At 45.1% G+C, this 17,918-nt stretch overlaps 7 protein-coding genes across 7 annotated transcripts; 2 read left to right on the top strand and 5 right to left on the bottom strand.

Moving 5' to 3' along the window:
• Positions 1-3: 3 nt before the first annotated feature.
• Positions 4-7,723, top strand: K450DRAFT_242096 (uncharacterized protein). The gene is made up of 7 exons (XM_051589195.1): positions 4-728; positions 817-1,371; positions 1,444-1,727; positions 1,797-5,902; positions 5,996-6,643; positions 6,705-7,437; positions 7,507-7,723. Exons 1-7 carry the CDS (start codon positions 185-187, stop codon positions 7,678-7,680), a joined length of 7,044 nt encoding a protein of 2,347 aa, XP_051444427.1. The 5' UTR covers positions 4-184; the 3' UTR covers positions 7,681-7,723.
• A 426-nt stretch (positions 7,724-8,149) lies between these two features.
• K450DRAFT_242093 (uncharacterized protein) lies at positions 8,150-9,079 on the top strand. The gene has a single exon (XM_051589194.1). It carries the CDS (start codon positions 8,221-8,223, stop codon positions 8,635-8,637), a length of 417 nt encoding a protein of 138 aa, XP_051444426.1. The 5' UTR covers positions 8,150-8,220; the 3' UTR covers positions 8,638-9,079.
• Positions 8,711-9,746, bottom strand: K450DRAFT_242091 (uncharacterized protein). The gene is made up of 5 exons (XM_051589193.1): positions 9,483-9,746; positions 9,364-9,415; positions 9,276-9,301; positions 9,003-9,198; positions 8,711-8,936 (listed from the first exon to the last, which is right to left on the bottom strand). The coding sequence occupies exons 1-5, from the start codon at positions 9,564-9,566 to the stop codon at positions 8,785-8,787; spliced, it is 510 nt and encodes a 169-aa protein (XP_051444425.1). The 5' UTR covers positions 9,567-9,746; the 3' UTR covers positions 8,711-8,784.
• Positions 9,747-10,935: 1,189 nt separating this feature from the next.
• K450DRAFT_242083 (uncharacterized protein) lies at positions 10,936-11,330 on the bottom strand. The gene has a single exon (XM_051589192.1). It carries the CDS (start codon positions 11,119-11,121, stop codon positions 10,942-10,944), a length of 180 nt encoding a protein of 59 aa, XP_051444424.1. The 5' UTR covers positions 11,122-11,330; the 3' UTR covers positions 10,936-10,941.
• Positions 11,249-14,469, bottom strand: K450DRAFT_242075 (uncharacterized protein). The gene is made up of 10 exons (XM_051589191.1): positions 13,706-14,469; positions 13,191-13,628; positions 12,860-13,107; positions 12,687-12,791; positions 12,559-12,620; positions 12,422-12,494; positions 12,247-12,360; positions 11,947-12,182; positions 11,720-11,884; positions 11,249-11,656 (listed from the first exon to the last, which is right to left on the bottom strand). Exons 1-10 carry the CDS (start codon positions 14,181-14,183, stop codon positions 11,377-11,379), a joined length of 2,199 nt encoding a protein of 732 aa, XP_051444423.1. The 5' UTR covers positions 14,184-14,469; the 3' UTR covers positions 11,249-11,376.
• Positions 14,220-17,061, bottom strand: K450DRAFT_242065 (uncharacterized protein). The gene is made up of 13 exons (XM_051589190.1): positions 16,605-17,061; positions 16,490-16,534; positions 16,324-16,403; positions 16,035-16,258; positions 15,883-15,961; positions 15,545-15,800; positions 15,406-15,479; positions 15,050-15,337; positions 14,947-14,979; positions 14,764-14,881; positions 14,570-14,700; positions 14,478-14,503; positions 14,220-14,415 (listed from the first exon to the last, which is right to left on the bottom strand). The coding sequence occupies exons 1-13, from the start codon at positions 16,846-16,848 to the stop codon at positions 14,328-14,330; spliced, it is 1,686 nt and encodes a 561-aa protein (XP_051444422.1). The 5' UTR covers positions 16,849-17,061; the 3' UTR covers positions 14,220-14,327.
• Position 17,062: 1 nt separating this feature from the next.
• K450DRAFT_242059 (uncharacterized protein) lies at positions 17,063-17,718 on the bottom strand. Its single transcript, XM_051589189.1, has one exon. The coding sequence runs from the start codon at positions 17,600-17,602 to the stop codon at positions 17,276-17,278; it is 327 nt and encodes a 108-aa protein (XP_051444421.1). The 5' UTR covers positions 17,603-17,718; the 3' UTR covers positions 17,063-17,275.
• Positions 17,719-17,918: the final 200 nt, after the last annotated feature.

The raw sequence follows: 17,918 nt of genomic DNA, 5'->3' as shown, positions 1-17,918 counted from the left end.
AAAAAAAAGGCGACCCGCTGATCTCTTCCTTTGCGCATGTCAAACAGGACCCTTTTTTAAACCTACTGCCCATTATCCTTGCATCATTCTGCAAAGAAAGCATTCGTAAAAGCGTCGCTTCTTTTATTTCACAATCTTTGATTTGAAATCCCTCATTACTTGGTTTGTTTCTGCCTGGGCGGTGATGAAACGTTCGTCCTCTCCACATTCGTCATCTTCTCATCCAACATCTGAACATCAGACACGCAACAGCAACAGCAAGAGGCAAAAAATCAATAGCCCTTCCACCACAAACGAACAAGACTCGATGGGAACCGTCGTTCTACCTTATATAAATGATCTTCTTCAAAATTTTGAACAGGGCCATTATGATCAATGTCTGAAAGGCTCTCCTCCAGCGTTCGATCAATTATCTATCGACGATAAACAATCAATCAGTGCAATTGAATCCACCATCAAATCACTGGTTGAACGACATGTGCGTTTAGAGACCGAAAATTTACGTTATCAAGTCGCACTTCGTCAACAACAGCAACTGCTGTCCTCAACACACCCGTCCGAAGCGCAGGACGCTTCCGAACCAGCCACTAAACCAGAACGAAACGGTTCTGCCTTGTTACCTGTCACGCCTGAGGATGGTATATGGAGTATGAAAGACCAAAATGTTGTGGATAAAGTCAAGACGAAATCCAGTGTATTTCCACCTTTGTCAATGACCAGCTACTTTTGTACGTAACCCATTTTTTTCCCATTTTTTTTTTTCCCAATTTTGTTCTCAAATCTTCTCTTGTCGTACTAACAATACTTCATCCTCAGCTTCCAATAATATCCCAACTCCACCATTTACAACCTCATCTTCTCCAAACAACTACAGTCTGACCTCCCCTCCGTTTACTCCATCACCGGCCACTCATCACTTCGCTGACAACGATCTATTCTGTTATGAATGTTTGATACAAGCAACCAAAGTCTCTACCGCTGTTCACCAGGGCGACCTGAAGCAGCGTATTACCTGTACTCATGAACGCCACACTTCTCTACCTGCTGATTCTCCTTTCAACTTGCTCAAAAACTCAATGAACGTCATGGCTGACCATGTTGAACACATTGTTCAAGCCGTCAACCAAGTCGCTCGCGATACACACAAAGAAGGCAAACTTGGTTTGCGTGCCGAAGTCGATGTCGATGCGACCGATGGTGTTTGGCGCGAACTGGTTGTCAATCTCAATTCCATGACTCAAAGTAACCAGGAACAGGTTAGAGATATCGCTGAAGTCTCTACTGCTGTAGCCAACGGTGATCTTAGTAAAAAGATTACCGTCGATGTGAAGGGAGAGACGTTATTATTGAAGAATACTATTAACACCATGGGTAATGTTACGTCTTTTTGCCCTGCATGTAGACCCGTCCTGTCTAACTTTTTTTTTTTTTTTTTCCCCCCAGTGAACCAACTTAATCTCTTCGCTTCCGAAGTGACTCGAGTTGCCCGCGAAGTAGGAACGGACGGAAAATTGGGTGCTCAAGCTAAAGTCGCTGGTGTGGACGGCACTTGGAAACTATTGACCGACAATGTAAATACAATGGCCAACAATCTAACTTATCAAGTACGAGATATTGCTATGGTCTCAAAAGCCGTTGCTCGTGGTGATTTGACCAAAAAGATTACCGTCGAGGTAAAAGGTGAAGTCTTGGAATTAAAGAATACAATCAACACAATGGTGGACGAAGTAAGACATTTTGGCTCTATTTAAAACATTTTAAAACCTTAATTGCAATTAACTCTATCGCCGCTTAAGCTTTCTACCTTCGCCACGGAAGTCACTCGATTATCTGTCGATGTTGGTACTGAAGGAAAATTGGGTGGCCAGGCCATTGTCAAGGATATGGGTGGTACCTGGAAGGATCTCACAGAAAATGTAAATCTCATGGCTAGTAATCTCACCAACCAGGTCAGAGATATCGCCACGGTTTGTAAAGCGGTTGCTAGCGGTGATCTTGGCAAGAAGGTCACCGTCAACGTCCGTGGTGAAATGCTCGAACTGAAAGATACCATGAATACCATGGTGGACCAACTGCTTATGTTTGCTGCTGAAGTCACTCGTGTTTCCCTGGATGTCGGTACCGAAGGGCGACTGGGTGGACAGGCGCATGTCAAAGACGTCGCGGGTATTTGGAAGGATCTTACGGATAATGTCAACACCATGGCTGCCAATCTTACCACCCAAGTACGATCTATCGCTGAAGTCACCAAAGCCGTCGCCAACGGTGATCTTTCCAAGAAAATCGATGTAGAAACGCGAGGCGAAATTTTAGATCTCAAGAACACCGTTAATAACATGGTGGATCAATTGAATGTGTTTTCCGCCGAAGTTACTCGTGTCGCTAAAGAAGTCGGTACCGATGGTAAATTGGGTGGTCAGGCCGTGGTTCCTTCCGTCGGCGGTACCTGGAAGGATCTTACCGAGAATGTCAACCTTATGGCTGGTAACCTTACCACCCAAGTGCGATCCATTGCCGAGGTCACCAAAGCCGTCGCCAATGGTGATCTTTCCAAAAAAATCGATGTCGAAACACGTGGAGAAATTCTGGACCTTAAAAATACCGTCAATAACATGGTGGATCAGTTGAATGTGTTCTCAGCTGAAGTCACGCGTGTTGCCAAAGAAGTCGGTACCCATGGCAAATTGGGTGGTCAAGCCGTTGTCCCTTCGGTCGGCGGTACCTGGAAGGATCTTACCGAGAATGTCAATCTTATGGCTGGTAACCTTACCACCCAAGTGCGATCCATTGCCGAAGTCACCAAAGCCGTCGCCAACGGTGATCTTTCCAAGAAAATCGATGTTGAAACGCGCGGAGAAATTCTGGACCTTAAAAATACCGTCAATAACATGGTGGATCAGTTGAATGTGTTCTCGGCTGAAGTCACGCGTGTGGCCAAAGAAGTCGGTACCGATGGTAAATTGGGTGGCCAAGCTGTTGTCCCATCGGTAGGCGGTACTTGGAAGGACTTGACTGACAATGTCAACATGATGGCTGGTAATCTTACCACTCAGGTGCGATCTATTGCCGAGGTCACGAAAGCTGTAGCCAATGGTGATTTGTCCAAAAAAATCAACGTCAACGTCAGTGGCGAAATCTCAGATCTCAAGGATATTGTCAACAACATGGTGGACCAACTTCGAGTGTTTGCTGCTGAAGTCACGCGTGTGGCGAAAGAAGTAGGCACGGACGGCAAACTGGGTGGTCAAGCTGTAGTCGCTGGATTAGGCGGCACTTGGAAGGATCTCACGGACAATGTCAATATGATGGCTGGTAATCTAACGACGCAGGTGCGGTCGATTGCGCAAGTGACGAATGCGGTAGCGAATGGTGATCTTTCTAAAAAAATCAATGTCGACGCTTATGGTGAAATTCTGGACTTAAAAATCACGGTCAATAACATGGTGGATCAACTTAACGTATTTTCGGCTGAAGTCACACGTGTCGCCAAAGAAGTCGGAACGGAAGGCAAGCTTGGTGGTCAGGCTATTGTTCCCAGTGTCGGTGGTACCTGGAAGGATTTGACGGATAATGTCAACATGATGGCTGGTAACCTTACCACCCAGGTACGATCCATTGCTCAAGTGACGAAAGCTGTGGCCAATGGTGATCTGTCCAAGAAGATTGAGGTGGAAACTCGTGGAGAAATCTTGGATCTTAAAAATACCGTCAATGACATGGTGGATCAACTGAACGTCTTTTCCGCTGAAGTCACGCGTGTCGCTCGCGAAGTCGGCACAGAAGGCAAACTGGGTGGTCAAGCGGTTGTCGCCGGTGTTGGAGGCACCTGGCTAGATCTTACTGAAAACGTCAATATGATGGCTGGTAATCTTACCACGCAAGTACGATCCATTGCACAAATCACCAAAGCCGTCGCGGGCGGCGACCTGTCCAAGAAGATTGAAGTGGAAACACGCGGAGAGATTCTGGATCTCAAAAACACCGTCAATAACATGGTGGATCAGTTGAATGTGTTCTCGGCTGAAGTCACGCGTGTGGCCAAAGAAGTCGGTACCGAAGGCAAACTGGGTGGTCAAGCTATTGTACCCAATGTTGGCGGTACCTGGAAAGATCTCACTGATAATGTCAACATGATGGCTGGTAACTTGACTACGCAAGTGCGATCTATTGCCGAAGTCACAAAAGCTGTTGCCGAAGGTGATCTGTCCAAGAAGATTAATGTCAACGTCAGTGGCGAAATTTCCGATCTCAAGGATATTGTCAATAACATGGTGGACCAACTTCGAGTGTTTGCTGCTGAAGTCACGCGTGTAGCGAAAGAAGTAGGCACGGAAGGCAAACTGGGTGGCCAAGCTGTGGTGGCAGGTGTAGGCGGTACTTGGAAACATCTCACGGACAATGTCAATCTCATGGCTGGTAATCTCACGACGCAAGTACGATCCATCGCTCAAGTTACCAAAGCTGTCGCCAACGGTGATCTTTCCAAGAAAATTAATGTCGATGTCCGTGGTGAAATTGCTGATCTAAAGACAACGGTCAATGACATGGTAGACCAACTTACTATCTTCTCTGCTGAAGTCACTCGTGTCGCCAAGGAAGTCGGTACCGATGGTAAACTTGGTGGTCAAGCTGTGGTCGCGGGTGTTGGTGGTACCTGGAAGGATCTCACTGAGAATGTAAACCTTATGGCCGGTAATCTTACCACTCAGGTACGATCCATTGCTGAAGTCACCAAGGCGGTAGCAAGTGGTGATTTGTCCAAGAAGATTGATGTTGAAACTCGCGGAGAAATTTTGGATCTCAAGAACACTGTCAATAACATGGTGGATCAATTGAACGTCTTTTCCGCTGAAGTCACTCGTGTTGCTCGCGAAGTCGGTGCTGATGGTAAACTGGGTGGCCAGGCTGTCGTCCCTTCTGTTGGTGGAACATGGAAGGATCTTACAGACAATGTCAACATGATGGCTGGTAACCTTACCAGTCAAGTGCGATCTATTGCCGCTGTCACCAATGCTGTCGCCAACGGAGACTTGAGTAAAAAAGTCAACGTCGATGTTCGTGGTGAAATTGCTGATCTCAAGAATACCGTCAACAACATGGTGGACCAACTTCGTGTGTTTGCATCTGAAGTTACGCGTGTGGCAAAGGAAGTCGGTACCGAAGGTCGTCTTGGTGGTCAAGCTCTTGTACAAGGTGTGGGTGGTACCTGGAAGGATCTCACGGATAATGTCAACACCATGGCTGCTAATCTCACAACGCAAGTACGATCTATCGCTCAAGTGACGAAAGCGGTTGCCAGTGGAGATCTTTCCAAGAAGATTGAAGTTGAAACCAGTGGTGAAATCTTGGATCTCAAGAATACTATCAATAACATGGTGGATCAGTTGAATGTGTTCTCTGCTGAAGTTACCCGTGTCGCTCGTGAAGTAGGTACGGAGGGTAAACTAGGAGGTCAAGCTTATGTCAATGGTGTGGCAGGAACCTGGCAAGATCTTACAGAAAATGTCAACATGATGGCTGGTAACTTGACCACGCAAGTACGATCTATTGCACAAGTCACCAAGGCTGTCGCTAGTGGCGATCTTTCCAAGAAGATTGAAGTTGAAACTCGTGGAGAAATTCTGGACCTTAAGAACACTGTCAATAACATGGTGGATCAGTTGAATGTGTTCTCGGCCGAAGTCACACGTGTTGCTCGCGAAGTAGGTACAGAAGGTAAACTTGGTGTGCAAGCTCAAGTCGAGGATGTCGAAGGAACTTGGAAGGAGATCACAAGCAATGTCAATACCATGGCAGCCAATCTTACTTCACAAGTGCGTGCCTTTGCCCAAATTTCTGCTGCTGCCACTGAGAATGATTTCTCTCGATTCATTACTGTTTCTGCCTCTGGTGAAATGGATAGGTAAGGGGCCTGGTGTTTTGAGTAGTATTCATTCTGCAACGGCATATGCATGCATGGCTAACTCTTTTTCCTTATTTTATAAATATCCTATAGCCTGAAGACAAAGATCAATCAAATGGTCTTCTCTCTCAGAGATGCTATCCAAAAGAACACCCAAGCAAGGGAAGCGGCTGAACTGGCCAATCGATCTAAATCAGAATTCTTGGCCAACATGTCTCACGAAATTCGTACACCCATGAACGGTATTATCGGCATGACTTCACTCACACTGGAGACAGAGCTTACTCGACAACAACGTGAAAACTTGATGATTGTATCCAGCTTGGCCAACAGCCTATTGACGATCATTGACGATATTTTGGATATTTCCAAGATTGAGGCAGGTCGCATGACGATTGAATCCATCGAATTCTCATTACGGTCAGCTGTCTTTAGTGTTCTCAAGACACTTGCTGTCAAGGCCAATCAAAAGAAACTGGACTTGATATACGATGTTGATAATGCCATTCCTGATCAACTGGTTGGCGACCCTCTTCGTCTGCGTCAAGTGATTACTAACCTTATTGGTAACGCTGTCAAATTCACCACGGAAGGCGAAGTGGTTCTGAAAACGAAGATCATTGGAACGGATGAAAATATGGTTACACTGCAGTTCTGTGTCAGTGACACTGGTATTGGTATACAAGAAGACAAATTGCTGATTATTTTCGACACATTCTGTCAAGCTGATGGATCCACAACGTGAGTATCGGCAGTATGTTGCATGGTTTTTTCTTCGCATTGACTGACGGTCGCTCCATAGACGTGAATATGGTGGAACTGGTTTGGGACTTTCCATCTCTAGACGCCTCGTCCAACTTATGGGAGGTACGGTCTGGGTGGAGTCCGTATACGGTAGAGGATCTGAATTTTACTTCACAATGCAAGTGATGGTGGGCTCCACGCCCTTCCAAGTTATTGAAGACAAGATGGCACGATTCCAAAACCGACATATCTTATTTTTGGATAGTATTGGAGACACAACCGATCTCCAATCAAGTATTGAAAAGCTGAAGTTGAGGTGCACTAGGGTACGTAGTATACAAGAAGCCGCCAACATGAATGCAGCTCGGTCCAAGGAAGCGCCCATCTTCGACACGGTTGTGGTTGATAAGGTGGCACATGCAGAAAAGATTCGTGAAATTGTTCATTTACGATATACTCCGATCGTCCTGATTGCACCTTCTATTCGAAGACTCAACATGAAGTTGTGCATTGACCTTGGTATCACTGGTTACATCAATTCTCCCGTCAATCTTCCAGACTTGGCTCATGCGCTCTTGCCGGCGCTTGAGAGTCATGCTGCTCTTCCCAGCGACTTGACGCGACCTAGTCCTTTGGAAATTTTATTGGCGGAAGATAATATTGTCAATCAGAAATTGGCTGTACGAATACTCGAAAAATTCGGTCACAAGGTCAAGATTGTGTCCAATGGAAAGATGGCCGTGGATGAATTTGGTGATCGACCATATGATTTGATTCTTATGGACGTACAGGTAAGACAGCATCCACCATGATGATGACGGCTAATTTGTCATAACTTACTCACCCACCCCGATGCTTAGATGCCTATTATGGGAGGGTTCGAGGCCACTCAGAAGATTCGTGAAATTGAACGAAGCGCAGGATTGGGCCAACATATTCCAATCATTGCCTTGACCGCTCATGCCATGATCGGAGACCGTGAAAAGTGCTTGTCTGCTGGCATGGACGAGTACGTGACAAAGCCGCTCAGGTGAGTTCGAAAACTGGGATTGAAGGGCCGAACTACTGAAACCTAACCTCTGCTTCATTAGATTCCCTGAATTAATGGCGGCCATCAAAAAGTTCTCTAACAAATCGTTACCGGTTGAGCATCCTAGCAAGCCTTAAAGCTTGACACCATGTATTTGTAGTAGACCTGTGTATATCTATAACCTTGACCCACTCTCCCTTCTCTTTTGTTTTTAATAATATATATATTTGACCATGTTCTTGCCGAGTCTAAATAGCATGTTCCCATTTCCTTTTGGGTGCGATAACCGAAGTCAATCCCCGCATCGAATTTCCTTGCGAAGACAGAGTCTTTCATTGCTGAGACATCCCACACAGCCAATAGGATGTCATACTGTGTAACCCCGGTTACCATTTCAAGCACCGGACCCGGCCAAGCCTGTATGGTTAAATTTAAGAAGAGCCCAAAAACTGCCAAAACTTTTTGATTGTCAACCCAAGATTTTTTTTCTTTCTTCACTTTCACGATTCCTTCTCTCAACTTCTACGCTAGTCCGCTTAGTCGGATGGAATATCGTTTCCTCAGAGTGGTGGACTATTATTACAATGATCATATATATACCCAGGACGATGAGTTCGACGGTTTAGACAAAGACGATGTGTACAGACGATTAGCCGAGTTCGAGGATCTAGACGACCCAACGATATGTGAAGATCACACCGGCCGTATCGAAGAGCTTCAAAACGATTTGGCCCTGATGCTGGATCAGTGGACCTCCATCTCCATCGTGCTTAGTTCCATGCAGACGACGTTTATGAGCACACCCGAGTCAGCGCAAGGCAATGAAGACATTTGGCGAGAAATGAGAGCAGCAAGTGATTACTTGATGGCCCAAATTCGAAAACTAGAAAAACGTATCTTGGCCGCTGAACAAGAGATACTAGGCCTACAACAGAGCACGAACTGTGTGGCCACGCCCTAATCTAATCCCCCTTTCTCACATTGTATATAACGACGTCCACCCTTCCTGTACAAACTTTTATTTTCTCATTTGTATTTACCATAATTTCTTTGGGGGGCAAATATATATACTGCTTCTGCATCCGCCAATCCATGCATCGCCACGTTTTTACTCTTCTTTAAATATCGTCTGGCGGTAAAATTGGAGCTCCTCAATACTTTCTATAATATCGCCCATGGCTCGATGAGCACCTTTTTTGACCAAGGCATTGTACGTATCTGGGTACCACCTCCGGGCCAGCTCTTTCACTGTGCTGACATCTATTTGGGAAAAGTGGGGTGAATCCAAAGGGGTCTCCACGCTAAACTATTGCCAAGACCACTTACCCACAATACGATAGTGGAGATGCTCTACTACTTTGGGCATCTCTTTTTCAAGGAATCGTTTGTCTGCATGAACCGAGTTCCCGGCTAACTGAGCAACACCAGGCTGAGGGACATGTTTCACTATGAAGTCTAGCACTTGTGCTTCGGCCTCCTGCACGCTGATCGTGGATTCCAGTACCTGTTGCGTTAGCCCTGACTTTTAGAGTTATTGGAAAATAAATTAACAAATTGATTTTGCTCTACCATATCTTGGCATTTCACTAGACCACTTACAGCACCATGATGCTCAACACACCAGTCTAAACATATCAAGTCAGTCAACACCGCTTACGTTCGGCCGAACATAGTTTGTGACACTTACCATTCATATTATCCATCACGCTTTTTGGTTGGTGAATCACTAACTCTGGACCCTGGAGTAAAGATCGTTTATCAATACCCCCATCTACTATGGTGTAGCCATCATGCCAAGTCACTTACTTTGGCGACAATATCGAGGTTACCATTGGTGATCAGGACAGCGATCTCGATCAAGTGATCCTTGGCAAGATCCAGACCCGTCATCTGGTTACGCAAATCACGGAGATGAGTCCTTTCTGTACATCCTATCTATATGTCAGTCAAAAGCCCACGACGACTTGCCTCGCAGTCGATCCATATAAGTGGTTTGTCAATCATGCGTGTTGTGGAATTCAATAATGATTTGGCAAAGCGCAGCATATGGTAACTATGTGCTTCGTATTTGCGAGTCACGTTTATGGACAGGCTGTTCAGACCAAGCCAAGTTCGATGCCGTCGCTCAGTTAGCATAATCGAGGCATGATCTACTGATACAAACCCCTGGCCATTCACTTTAATGTAGCAATCTGTTATCACTCGCACACAATTAAAAACCACTTCATTTTCATGACAATGCCCACACTCCTCACTTGCTATCGTCACGAAAACCCTTGACCCATCGCTGACAGTATTTCAATTCCATCAGACACTCTCCTATCTTGGAAGCCACAGAGTAGTGCCATCCCCCAGTTCAAATTCAATTCTGCTCACTTTTCCTAAAGCTAACCAGGCAACATGGTCATCTTTAGAGTGACGTCTGTTCATTTAACACTCACTGGACCAGAGGTTCATCTTTTCGTTTCTTAAATTTTTGATCATCATTGATTTTTTTAGCCTACACTTCGATGAACTACACTTCGCCACAGGAGACTGTCAGTTTAAATCATCCAGAAACAGCCATGAGCAAACAACCAATGTACGGAAAGTCCATGTTCGGAAGCAGGTCCGAACACTTGCCTCGTATCACACTATGCCCGGCATCCTTTTACGGATGTGATCCTATCACTTTGTATGAACCACCCACAAGCGCCATGGCCAAAGTGGCACAGTACCTACGATCACCGTTTCGACGACAGTCTACAATGGACCTTTCAGCAAGCTATGACAGTTTTTCTAAACCGCCGTCATGGATGAAATACGAGGAGGAGCGAAAGCCACCCGTTAAAAAACGTCGATGTATGAGCACTCTTGCTTTTTTTTTGGGTTTCCTGATAGCAACTGCATCGGTGTTGATCGCCGTGGCCATGGTGCTTGCCCATAAACGACTTATCCAAAGAGACGATGTAGTGCCGGCAGAGAGTGACCGTATGGTGATCCGACAGGAAGTTGACTTGCTCGATACAAACCCCGCTCAAGCGGCTTCGTATAACATTAATCTCTTCAACACCATGATAAACAATGGAAACACGACTCAACCCCTTCGAACTCAACTTGAGGAGAACTCGCACGCGTTCACGACAAAACCAAAGTCGCAGAGTATTGAGATTGAGTCTAAAGCTATGCGACACATCTACAATGTTGCCGTGGTGAGCTATCCCACTTCTAAATAACGTTTTAAAAAAGGCCAGTGAACTAATCGTAGGCTTGGGATAACCTTTTTCTAGCCATATAACGGCCTGCCTTGGTCCATACTTAGGTTCTCCGACCTCAATTTTCTCTGCTTCCAATTACAGAATCCGAAGAAAGGTAATACCGTCACAGTCAAGATAACCAGGCTGCATCCCATGAGCACCAGTAAAAACATTTTGGTCGAACGCTCCGTATTTTCTATTTTGGCCATGGACTCCAAAAGCCTCAATACCTCCGTCACTATCACCGCTGACTACTGTAAAGATGCCACTGTCAGCATGTCATAGACCACCACACTAGAAAAGATAAACCGAAGCAAAGAAAATAAACTGTCCATGGCGATTTCCTTTACTTCTGTGTATTTGACAAAGAGAATTACCGTTATAAAATACATTTGTTATATTAATCCAAGCTATAGTACAAAAACTACATAAAAAATTTTGGGTTCCTCCCTTGATATACAAATTTATACAGCTGTGCGCGGAGGTACTGTGGATCGAGGTTGTAGATACACAGTGACCCACTCGATGATGCCAGGCTTGAGTTTCTCGGCTTGAGCAAGGACAATGGAGAAGTCATGTTCATCTTGAAGCTCTAGAACCTGTCGCATGCGAGAAACCGTGTCTACGGATGCGGCGCTATTGGTCCGACTGCGGCTACTGGTTCCCTTTTGTGGCCCAGCTTCTGCAGGCCATTTGGCCTTCATATGCCTTCGTCCCAAAGATTGCAATAAAAAGTCAACATCACTACCAAGAGGTCATATTAATACAGTGGGAAGAACAATGTCCATAGGCTGTGAATTTCCTTACATTTGGTCTTCGAGAAACTTAATGACAGCCAGCGCCTTTCTCAGCAAACCTCTGCGCCACTGCCGAACATAGGCTTCTCGCATGGTAAGAGGCATTCTATCAATTTCCTTTAGCATGGAGGCAACGCAAGGTGCAATACCCTTAGCGGTGTGAAAGATCTGCCGGCTACAAAAAGAGTCAGTATTTGGAGGAAATAGCTCAAGTCATACTCCCAGCCCAAAACTTACGTCCAGTCTAGACTCTCGTCCTCAAGAGCCGGTAGTCGCCATGAATTACTTTCGGCATGCAAGGCACTTTCTTCCAAGTGAGCCTCTTCCAAGCGATAAAATTCCGTTCTCACCCTAGAATACTCTGGCAAAACGGCTGTCTGCTCAATGGTCAACCGGCTCAAATCAACAAGCGTAGTAGGTTCTGGCGATTCCAACACTAAAAAGTCCAAATTGGCATCCATTTGATCCACAACCTATACGTGATGGCCATGAGAATGGGTTCATCTTCTATGGTCAAATAATGCTAAATCGGTTTACCTGAGCCAGTACACCTTGGGCATATAGATCGGGCATGTATTGATGCTCTTTTCTGGTATGGCTGGAACGGTCTCGCTCTTCCGGGAATAAAAAGAGCGCGAGGGTATTGATGACCTAATGAAAAATAGAGTTAGGTACACTATATCAACGTATGCTAACGCTCACGCTATCCTACCATATTCATCGTGGTGATATTGGTGCCGACAACCAGTGTAGAGCCATGAGTTTGTAGATGGGATGTGATCAACCTGAGGTAGTAGAGCGTTAATCATTTGGAACCACGAAGTGGACTCGAAGAAGTCAAGGACTTGCCTGGCTACAAATTCATTATCGAACATGCGACGACTTTCTATGCCAAGAATGGTATGGCTGATCTAAAATTGTACATTTGCCAAATTAAAAAACCATGGTTGCGAAGTAAAACCGTAAAATCCGCAAACCTTAAGGCAGTCTTTGGGTAATGAGACAGACTCCAGATCCATAATGCCGTGCACAAAAGGGATAAGGTGGAATGAAGTAAAGTGGTTGAGAAGCATAGTCCAGGGCTAAGCAACAAACAATTTAAAAATCAAATGACTTTTGATTGCTTAACACTGGGATCAAATAAACATACCGTTTTCGTTATCAATCTCAAGCGACGAAGCTTTTCAACCAGACCAGGCACACGATCTACCATAACATCGAAATAATTTGAGAAATTTCTTAGATATTGCAATGGCACCAGGAATACCAATGCAGATATCTTGTTCGTGTCGAGAGAATACTTTTTGATAGCGGGAGCTTTGGTAGTTCCTCCAATAGGACCATTTTTGCATGAGGGATGATTGTACTCTGCGAATAAAAACGATGTGCATATGACGCCTAGCATGCCGTATGTCAGAAAAACGAGCCCTCTCAGCAGATCCTTATCGTCTGCAGCTCATAGCAACCTTTTTGGCACTTACCTTCATCTCCAAGCACAAGGAACTTGGGCTCAATCTCCAAAATGGTTCTTCCAATCTCGCCGTTCAGAACTTGCTTGGCAATACCCGTATACGTCGCTTTTTTGGTTTGCACAGCTTGGTCATCTGATGCCCACACCTTTTCGACTTCTGGTCCCATAACGTTCGACCACTTGATCAACATGACAGCAGAAAAGAAGCTCGAGTCAGGTAAATCCAAATCCTGTGAGGTTTCCAAGGTTGCAGGAGAAAACGATCTTTGTTGAGGAGAAGGTGAAGTGGGATCAAAGGCGTGGCCTTGAAGACCGCTTATCGATTCCAAGTAACTGTGCATACGCCGCGTTGGAAAGGGATGAGGCTTTTTGCGAGATCGGCCGTTTGAGGTACGGTTTCTAGCATGTTTATGAGACGCTGGGGCTGCCGAGGAATCCATGGCTGACTCTAGAAATTTTGAAAAAACGAGTGTCATTATGACCGACAGAAAAGTAACAACACATGATAATAACGACGCTTCATACCACTGGCAGCGTCCTTGAGAGCGGCCATTGCTTCGGAGGGATGAAAGTTGTCGTCATCGCTGAATGGAGTGGTCGATACAGACGAAGGAAATTTGCTCTTATGCATTTTCGAAATGGCTTGTTCCGAGGAAGATCCACTCATGTTCTCCCCATTGTCCTCCTTCCACCACCTCAGTAAGGAATCCAGCGTACTGCCTTCAGTGGGGGATCCACGGGATCGTAAGCCGTCGGCAGTATCTTCTCCGACATCCGAGAGCGATCTCTGTTCGTGCGTATGGTGATGTTGGTGATGGGCACGGCGATGCTTTCGCTGGCGAGGCGGGGAATCGATGACGGGAGTGGTGGCATTGTCTTGTAAGTCAGGTTCGTCGACGGCTGCTGTGACGACTGCTTTGGTAGTGACCTCCAAAGTATTCACAGCAGTGGAAGTCGCTTTAGACTTCTGTGGGGCAAGTACTGGCCGCTTTCGCTCAGACATGTACAAACTCCACAAGAGAGGAGATACAAAGAGGTTTTTTAATTTGCCAGACTGTTTCAACCAAAGAAATTTTATAAAAGAAAAGGTCACTCTTCACATGCATGGAAGGGTTTTGTTTTGATGTGGTATATTTACACAGTTATTTCAAAACTCATGAAACTCATCGGTCGCTTCATCATACTGCCACTTCTTCAGCTCGGTTCCATATGGTTTCGGACGAAGTTCGTACACCCTGCAATTCAAATGGTCAGTACATGGCGAACGAAAAGGCGAACAAATGGGTTATTTGCTTACGAATGAATAGGAACATCCATATGAGGCTATGCAAAAACAAATACAGTTAGAAAAACAACCCATGCGATCTTTCAATATCGTCTTCATCTCACCATTTCATCGTGCGTCCAGTCGAGCAGATATCCCAGAAGGATACGCATCACTACACGATGAGTAACTATCAGACATGATTGGGTCATGCGCTCCAGTTCAATGATCATCGATTGCAAACGATGGATAACATCTGGATACAAATGGTCAGACGTATTACGGAAATACGAGTTGCTCTGAGCTTTAAAATACTTACCAGTGTAGGACTCGCCACCCATGCCAGGATATCGATAATATAGCTTATTAGCTTGTCGAGCGGCGAATTCCTCAGGATATAAGCGCTGAATTTCTCCATATGACATACCCTCTCGAAGCTGGAGGATAGTATGAGTAACGGTCGCGTGAATCAGTGATGTTTGAGAAAAAACGTTAGACTTACCCCGGAATAGATCTCATTAAGAAATCGAATATGCTAATGAGAAGGGGGAAGTATATATCAGTACACAATACGCCATACTCTCAGCAAAATGGCAGTCCTGTACCTTGATATCATACTCTGCTGGATTGAAAGTTTCGACTGTCTGGACAGCTCTTTGTAACATACTTGTCCAAATGACGAACTTGCCTTGTGATAGGTCAGTCTTCTCAGAGCAGGATGATAGCGATTGAGCCAATGGTACTCCGCTGACAGTAGATTCTGCCGTATCAAACTGTTCAAGTTGTCGAAGCTCCTCCTCATGTCGAACCTGTTGAGCCTCTGCAAATGCTTCACGTTGCCGTTTGATGAACCGTGATAGAGCGGCGCCAAATTTATGCCCACGTTCGGACAGCTATGAATAAAAATGCTGTCAGTCAAAAGCCTTGTTCCCATCCTAGTGACAATTTGATCCATACTCACCTCAGCGTCACCACCAATGCGTTCAACGATATTATCCATACTCTCACCATGTCGTGTAAGAAAGATTTGACGCTCTGAATTCTCCAGTTATTGAACAACAGGTCATCCCGTCCAAACATTTGCCAAATATGTCACTTACCAGCAAGATTGAAATTCATTAAATAAAAAACAGCTTGGCCAGAAAGGTAGCCGGATATATTATTAGCAATGACCTTTTTGCCCACATTGATCAGTTTGCAATATTGTACATCCCGTTCTTCTTCCCATTCGCCTATGGGTTCGTATGCCCTTTCATAGTTCTCTACTCTTGTCTTGAAGTCTTTCAATGCCACCACCGGATCCTTGTCTTTGTAATCAGGTCCTGAAAGCTTCAATCTCATGTTGCGTTCCAATACCTGACCATGGCCGAGGTCAGCCAAGAAAATAAACACCGCACACCGAACGTCATAACCGGACTGCGCTTGCCCTCGCACTTACCAGCTTATCTGTACACACTGACTCTAGAAATAGGACTTTGATTTCAGGCTCCCTCTGCAGACGGTCTATAAGTTTGGCTCTATGTTATCAGTGTTATGATTAGTTTATGCTGCAAGGAAGGCGGTTGGCAGTACACGGGAAAGCTCAATTACCTTCGATCTCTAGTGGAATTCGTGGCATCATGGATAGCAACACGGCCACCGTGTTTAAGCCAGTCAATCAATTCTTCTAGCGTTTCCAATGCCAACTCGTCTCGAAGAGCTTTTCCGTCCGAATTATTAGGATCGAAAAAGGTCGCGGATTGGTCTTGTGCTTTCCCTGACGATTTTTCAGATCGCTCAGCACTGATGCGGCGTCTATTTCCGACATTGAATATCTAAAGATAAACGAACATTAGCTGCTATCCATACCCTTTCATTCACTTCAAAACCCCTTCCTCACCCTAGTTTCGTACTGCAACCAGTTCAGGTACCGTCGCAATTTCTTGACAATGTAGCTCTTTCCTCTGGCTGGTAGACCCACTGGGAATTACAGCGGCAAGGTATATCGGGTTATTTTTTTTTGCGTCGTAATATATTCAGCTAGATCATACGTAGCACACGCTTACCCATGACGACCACAAGTTTACTGTCCATCTGACGTTCGCTAGGATCTTTTATGCAAACTTTATCAGTTGCCGGGAAAAAAGAAAATGCGGTGAAAATGAGAAGAGAAAGCATTACCTGGTGGCTCCCGTGTTTGAACAGCTCCAGGTACATCGAGACCAACGGAAGGTCTGGAGCTGTATGTGGATATATGGTTACTTTCAGCGTTAGGAGGTGAGGAAGGGGGATAGGCAGCTTGTATATCTGGGCGTTTTTGGTCTTCAGGCTGGTGGTCGCCTTGGTGGGGATCCGAATCGTCCGGCATGACAATGGGCAATGTTTTGCGCCGATGATTCAAGTAAGATTGCGGTGGGGGATCCATGTTGATTGAAAGTAAAGGCTAGGATGCAAAGCCTGGCGGGCCTAAGTTTCTCTCTGCAGTACGCTGGCTGGCTGGAAAATCAGCCGGCCCAACGTCTGTCAGAAAATACCCAGTCACGATCGAAGCTAGTTTTCAAATTTGGCAGCAAGAGAGAAGAAAGAACAAATTCGGCTAAAAAATGGGTTTATGCATAGCGCAAGAAGTTCAAGCGAAGCTTCCCAAGTCGCTTTCAAAGTACCAGGCATTGAAGGAATAGCCCAGGGTTGAAGCACCCTTCTTTTCCCCAAGGTAAACCATACAACTTGTCCTTTTCTGTACCGCATCTGTTCATTACAAAATGCATATGTAATGGAAGTACTATCCTAGCCCTACAAAAGAGACACATAAATTATTTAATAGTTAAAAAAAGTGTGTTGTTGAAAGCAGTTCATCGATCAAATAGCCGTTTTTGGAACGTCATTGTGTCTTTGTTGTTACTTCCTGAACATATTTGACTAACATATCTCCACATTTCCATGAAATTTCTCAGAGATAAGCTTCTATGTACGTAATAGAACATTGTCGACTTTCTATCTTCACCCCCCAATGATCTCAGAGACGACCGGAGGCAACGTAAGTGGCAACTGACAAGCTTCTGCGCACGGACCACCAGCTTACAGCAATTCACGTGATTTGGAATCCTATACGTCATAGCTTCCAGCAACAAGAGAAGCTGCACCAAAAAAAAAAATTTTGTTTGAGATTCTTGAAACATTAAAAGCGGCGAATCGGGGAGGAGAAGGTTGGTTTTTTTTTGGTTGGAGATATTACGTTGAAACAAACCTTTGGCTGAGATGATAGAAAACAAAGGAACAACCAAACTTTTTTTTTCTTTTTTTTTTGGGACTTGCAGCGTTGAAGATGACTAGCTCTTCCGGACAGGGCGGGAAGACGCTTACTGAAAGAACGAGGTTCACTGATTTCAATGTACAAATTTAGCAAGGTTTCCCGCCAGTTTGTTATTTCCGATTTGGGTAGCATGCCGAGTTGTGCTTCGTCTATCCATGGCTGGTACCGTCAAAGTTATGTAC

Source organism: Umbelopsis ramanniana (genome assembly GCF_025399195.1).
Source record: "Umbelopsis ramanniana AG unplaced genomic scaffold K450scaffold_29, whole genome shotgun sequence".
Lineage (NCBI taxonomy): Eukaryota > Fungi > Mucoromycota > Umbelopsidomycetes > Umbelopsidales > Umbelopsidaceae > Umbelopsis > Umbelopsis ramanniana.
Note: the sequence above shows the minus strand (reverse complement) of the source record. Positions and strands in the feature narration are given on the sequence as shown.